Below are 6,000 nucleotides of genomic sequence, written 5' to 3' on the forward strand. Positions count from 1 at the left end.
TAACAAAGCTCAACAATCAATTATTTTTCTTAAAAGGTGCAACTCACTTTTGTAATGTATCACATGTAATGTATTCAGATGACTTATTTTAAGGGATTTTTGAAAAAATAGAAAAAGGGAAAAAAGGTAATAAAAATACTCCAACTTTGGCCGAAATTGTTGTTACGATACATAACTTTATGGAGGATCTTTTACCCNATTTACTCACTGTTTTTACACACTCTTTAACATAATGTACCAACTGTTTTTAATCAACTTGTACTCACTGTACTTACTGTTTTTAACACATATTAATTCTCAACTTTCACTGTTACAGGGACTGATAGATGTTGTTGTCAAAGTGTTGCCTGAAGCTCAACATAGGTATTGTGTGAGACACATTGAGAGTAACTGGTGCAGAAAATGGAGGAGTGGTCAAATGAGGAAGCTGATGTGGTGGTGTGCTTGGAGTTCCTATGTTGAAGAGTTCAAGGACCAATTAAATAAGTTGGGGAAACTATCAGAAGATGGTGCAAGAAATTTGGTAAAGTATCCACCAAAGGCATGGTGTAGAGCTTATTTTGATACTCAGTGTAAGAACATGATGGTTGATAACAACTTCACTGAATCATTCAATGCATGGATTCTTGAGGCTAGAGCCAAGCCAATAATCAAGATGTTAGAAGAAATAAGAGTACAAGTGATGAGATTGCTAGTGAAAAATGAAAAGAAGTTAAAGACTTGGGTTACAGATTTCAGTCCGGAATGCATGAAGTTGAACATCGACTACAGGGCCATAGCACATACTTGTAAGGTGGAGTTCAATGGAGATTGGGGCTATGAAGTGTCTGATGGAGAAGATAGACACACTGTCAATCTAAAGGAAAAGAGATGCACTTGCAGAATTTGGGATTTATCAGGTATTCCCTGCCCGCATGCCATCAAAGCATTAACACACAAAAAAGTAAATCCAATAACTGAAATACATTGGTGGTATAGCAAGGAGGCTTACATGCTAACATATAAAAACAAGATGCAGCCTGTAAGAGGTCAAAAGTTTTGGAAGGTTGATCCTTCAAGTGCAATGTTGCCTCCTTATGTTGTGAAACAATTAGGTAGACCAAAAATGAAAAGGAATAGAGAACCAGATGAAGCAAGAAAAAGAAAGGGTGAATGGTCTCAGTCTAGAAAAGGCACTCAAATGACATGTAACAAATGTGGTGAATCAAATCACAATGTCAGGTCCTGTTACAAGGTAAGCACAATATTACATGTTTTTCCATGTTTTTAATTGTAAGCTAATTAATCTAAATACAAAAAAAATTACAGGAAAAGTGTGCTGAAAATAATGCACGTTCGAAGAAAGGCAAAAGGCCAATGTCTAACAATGAACATGGTTCTGATGTTGAGGGTGGAACTGAAGCTGAAACTGGGGCTGAGGCTGTAACACAAGAGTTTGAACCATATGGTCCTAATGTTGAAGATGAAGAAGATCCACCTCTAAGACCAATGGTGATTTGTGAATCGGAATTGAGGGCTGAAAAGTTGAAAAAAAGGGTTGTTCCAACTGGTGCAAGAAAAATTCAGTTTTATGGAGATCACACTGGTGCCTCAGTGCCAATTAATCTGCCTTATTCTCCGATCAAAACAACATGGAAGGGAAAAGAAGTTGTCCCTGCTGGACATGTGCAAATGCAAGCAAAAAAGAAAAGATTCAAGATGATGGGGGTTAAGGGCAGAAATCCTGTTGTAGATGATGATTTATTGTAATTTATTTTCTATGTTAATTTTGTGTTAATGCTCATGGTTAACCATAGTGGTTGACAAACAATATTGCTAATGAGTATTAAGTTAGGTAAAACTTTCATATGCCTTCATAGAATGGCATTACAGACACCTTTTTTTGTTGTGTTTTGTCTTGTCATTGTGAATTTAAGACGTCTGCTTTTGAGTGTGTTTTATTTGCCTAATGTTTACATCAACATACATAGAAATATCTCAATATGTACAGAACCATATAGTCAACTAACACAATTGATATGCCCCTAAACTTTTCGGAAAGATTTAAATATGCCCCCATTTAAATGTTTAAATATGTGAAATGCAGAAGAGACCACCTACGGAGCTTGTGACGATCCGTCATGCTTGTGACGGTCCGTAGGTGGCAGCGTAGTGCAGCTGCTGAAGGAAGATGGGGAAGTCTGACCAAGTGTATGGAATCCATGACGGTCCGTCGTGTCTATGACGGTCCGTCCTGCAGGTTCGTCATGAAGTTCAGAGAAGTAGTCCCAGTACCCATATTCCAAGAGTTTAAGTGTTTTGGAACGAAGACCCTCGACGGACCGTTGTGCCTGTGACAATCCGTCATACTTGCCGTCGAGGGTAATGAAGAGAGCAGCAGAAGAAATTGCACATGTATGGGATGACGGAGTCCACGACGGTCCGTCGTGACCACGACGATCCATCGCGAGGTCCGTCGACCCAGCCGCGTTTTGACAGATTTTCAGCAAATAGAGTCCTTATTTAATTAGGTTTTTATTTTCTATAAATAGTTCAAAAAACCTTGTTCGAAAAACCTTTTATTTCGCTAGTTATTTTCATTTATTTAGGAATAGAAACCCCCTTTTTTTTATCATTTTATGCTTTCCAAGGAAGTAATCGACTGAACGATAGTAATAATAGATTGAAGTTAAGTCTAAACTATTTTCCTCGTGGGAATGATCCCAACCTCACTAGTTGGGTTATTTACTTGACACGACCGCTTTACTTCTTATTTGAGAAGTAAGTTTGAGCGTATCAATATGCCCCCTGTTTAAATGTTTAAATATGCCCTGCGTTTAAAGGTTTAAATATGCCCCCCTAATCTTCCTCTGTTTCATTAAAAAAACACAATTATGCCATCACCAAAAAGAAAAGCAAGAAATGGTGACATCGAACTTAACATACCATATAAATCAAAATGTCTGCTACAATTCAAGTCGTGAACTACTACAATTCAAGTCATCAACTACTACAATTCCACATCACACATGTTTAACGTTTTCTAAGTTAAGGATGAAAAGGTTAAAGATTACAAACTGATAGAAATTCCTATTTTCCTTCCTACTTCATTACCCAGAATGTGATGAATGCTGCAAAACAACACCACAACATAGCTATCACAATCCATATTTGATCAACTTTTGTCTTAGACTTATCGATAACAACATCTTCATTATCGATAACAACCTCTTCATTTAGACGTTCACATTTTTCTTCGATTTCAGATGTCAAATACTTTTCAAGATCAGCCATCTTCGTCTCCAAACTTTTGTTTTCACGATGAAGATAATCGTTTTCCTTCTTTAAATTGTGGATTAGATTTGCAACTCTAGGATGGAGCGGATCATCAACCCATTTCCAATAAGCACATTTATAACTCTGTACAATTATGAACTTAAAATCAATACTCACCAAAAATATGAAAATTAACGAAATTGTATGATAAATTTACATTAGGATTAGCACACTTATAAAAGCGTCTTCCAGCATTAGTTGGAGTGAAAGCCGTGAAAATCCTCGTCACAATACCACATTGACATTTTACCATCGACAGACTTGAAACAGTCGAGTCCCGACTCATTTTTAAAGGAGAAAGAGTAAGAAGATGATTGGAGATGACTAGAAGACTCTTTTATTCGAGCTCCTCAAAATGAAATTGATGGGGGTAATGAGGCTCTCAAGAACCATAACTTTGAAATGAAGAATGGATATGCTATCCGCGATTTGTGTTCTTGGGGGAAAAGGAAGTTTAGGAAATTAGGGATTTGTTTTGGGGGAAAAGGATATGGGTTTTGGGTCGGATATGGGTAGGATAAGTTATTTAAAAGAGTGGTATAATTGAACCATAAAATATGGGTAATAAGGGTTTAATGGGTCGGATTTTTAGGGGCATATTTGACCCTTTTCTCTTTTGTAATATAAATGCCACGATGTAATATTAAAATGACGTGGAAAATCCATTTGGGCAATTAAAGAAAAGTAAAATGCTCTGGATATTTTGAGGTGGCCAACTAACGCCCATAAGGGCATATTTGTACCAATAATTGGACGGCGAGGGTATAAATGGACCAAACTTTAAACAGGGGGCATATTTAAACCTTTTCGAAAAGTTTAGGGGCATATTTGACCCTTTTCCCTTGTTTAAAATTAAAGAAGCTTGAGAATTAATTAAAGAAGATGACCAAATTGAGTGTCAACATTGATAGTCTATCATATCGTGCCTCCATATTAAAAAATAGAAATATTTGGAGGAATAGTATCAATTTTGTATTACAATCGGCTATAACTTCAGTATGGTATTACTGAATATCATACCAAATCAAAGTTTAATTTACCGATTACTGACTTACCGAACAAAAATTAAAATATTTGATATTTGGTAACGACTTTTAATTATCGATTATAGAATCCGAATTCAAAATTTGAGAATCCCAAACCGAATACCAAATACCGATTACCCACCCCTCATTCAACAACCTATTCTTTCAAAAAAAAAATCATTGTAGTTGAATTTATGAAGTTGGAGTTTTTTGTTTTGTTATATTTTTTATAATATGTTCTTTAATCATCATATATCTTTTAAATATTGTGAACTGTCAATTATTGTGACTTTTTGCACTTTTTTTAAATATGTATATTTTAAATTTTAAAAATAGTCAAATTGAATGATTTCACTAAATTTTAGAATCTAATGGTATAAATCAGTGTTTTAAAAGGCGGGGGCGTGAGGCGAGGCGTTTTATACAGTATGGAGCGAGGCGTAAGCCCCGAGATACGGGGCGTAAGTCTCATGGATCTACGAGGCGTAGTCTCGTGTATATTCAATTTTATAGTTTTACTACTAATTAAATTCCTTTCAATGATTTTACAAATAATCTTTTTTGAAAAACATATAATATATAGATATTATATTATAATTTTTATTTGAGATAAGTATTGATAATGTATGGAAAAAAAAGAAATATTATAATTACTATTTGAGAAATATAAGCATCACTCTTTCATGAATAAAAATAAAATTACTTTCAAATAGTTAAATATAATATGATAATTTTGAGACATATGACAAAACCATGAAGATCAATGATAAGTAAAAATGTAAAATTTTGCTACATATTTTTAAGAGAAATGTTACGTAATATATAATTACCTTCATAGTGTTACCAAATAATAAATATGTGATACTACATTTGTTGTTTGAGTTACTCTCAATCTTTTTGTATTTATAGATTAAAAAATTATGTATCATTCATTTATTGAAGAATTATGAGGGTCAACAATGTCAATTAAAGATTTTAATACATAATTTGTGTAAAATTTGTTAGGCGAGTCCCGAGCGTTGGACATTGGGCATTGCTTAGGCGTACATTGGACGCTTAGGGCGTAAGTCTTGTAGAACTAAGTTCCACACTTGAGTCTCGAGGTATTTTGCTAGAGTTCTGCCCCAGGGCGAGCCCCAAGGAGAGTCCCAAAAGAGTCTTTCAAAACACTGGTATAAATCATATCTAGGAAATGTTCATTGCAAACTCTAATAATTTTTGTGAAATATATGGTACCAAAAACAAGTTCAACTTTTAGAAAAATAATTAATAATAGGAAACTATAGAAGGTAAATGTCATAAACTTTGAAATTTACGAAAAACATAGAATTAAATAGTTAAAGCTATATGTAAATCCAAAATAACAAAATTATCCTTGAATTCAAATTTTATTTAAATAGTTAAAGCTATAAATAAATCCAAAATAACAAAATTATCCTAGAATTCAAATTTTATTTCCAGGATGCATGCACATTGGTAGTGACGACGAGTTTATTCCTTTTTCATATGTAGTAATATCGTTGTCGATATATGTACAATGTTAGATTTACTCATTTTGTTTTTGTGATTATTAATTATTAAGTATCTCTTAAGATTAATATCTATTATATCAAGCTATTTATTTTTTTGTAGCAAATAGTCAAATTATTTATTTACAATA

General features: G+C 33.9%; 2 protein-coding genes across 2 annotated transcripts; one reads left to right on the top strand and one right to left on the bottom strand.

Annotated features, from left to right (window-relative positions):
- Positions 1-342: 342 nt before the first annotated feature.
- LOC107027572 lies at positions 343-1,749 on the top strand. Its single transcript, XM_015228705.2, has 2 exons — positions 343-1,234; positions 1,309-1,749. Exons 1-2 carry the CDS (start codon positions 419-421, stop codon positions 1,747-1,749), a joined length of 1,257 nt encoding a protein of 418 aa, XP_015084191.2. The 5' UTR covers positions 343-418.
- Positions 1,750-3,081: 1,332 nt separating this feature from the next.
- On the bottom strand, positions 3,082-3,601 carry LOC107027573. The gene is made up of 2 exons (XM_015228706.1): positions 3,473-3,601; positions 3,082-3,399 (listed from the first exon to the last, which is right to left on the bottom strand). Exons 1-2 carry the CDS (start codon positions 3,599-3,601, stop codon positions 3,082-3,084), a joined length of 447 nt encoding a protein of 148 aa, XP_015084192.1.
- Between the last annotated feature and the right edge of the window lie 2,399 nt (positions 3,602-6,000).

This window comes from Solanum pennellii, chromosome 8 (assembly GCF_001406875.1).
Source record: "Solanum pennellii chromosome 8, SPENNV200".
Lineage (NCBI taxonomy): Eukaryota > Viridiplantae > Streptophyta > Magnoliopsida > Solanales > Solanaceae > Solanum > Solanum pennellii.

Excerpts from the sequence above, each read along its gene's own strand:
- LOC107027572 (XM_015228705.2), top strand. The coding sequence starts at position 419 with ATGAGGAAGCTGATGTGGTGGTGTGCTTGGAGTTCCTATGTTGAAGAG. Across the intron at positions 1,235-1,308 it reads ATGTCAGGTCCTGTTACAAG|GAAAAGTGTGCTGAAAATAA; the intron begins GTAAGCACAATA and ends AAAAAATTACAG.
- LOC107027573 (XM_015228706.1), bottom strand. The coding sequence starts at position 3,601 with ATGAGTCGGGACTCGACTGTTTCAAGTCTGTCGATGGTAAAATGTCAA. Across the intron at positions 3,400-3,472 it reads ATAAGTGTGCTAATCCTAAT|AGTTATAAATGTGCTTATTG; the intron begins GTAAATTTATCA and ends ATAATTGTACAG.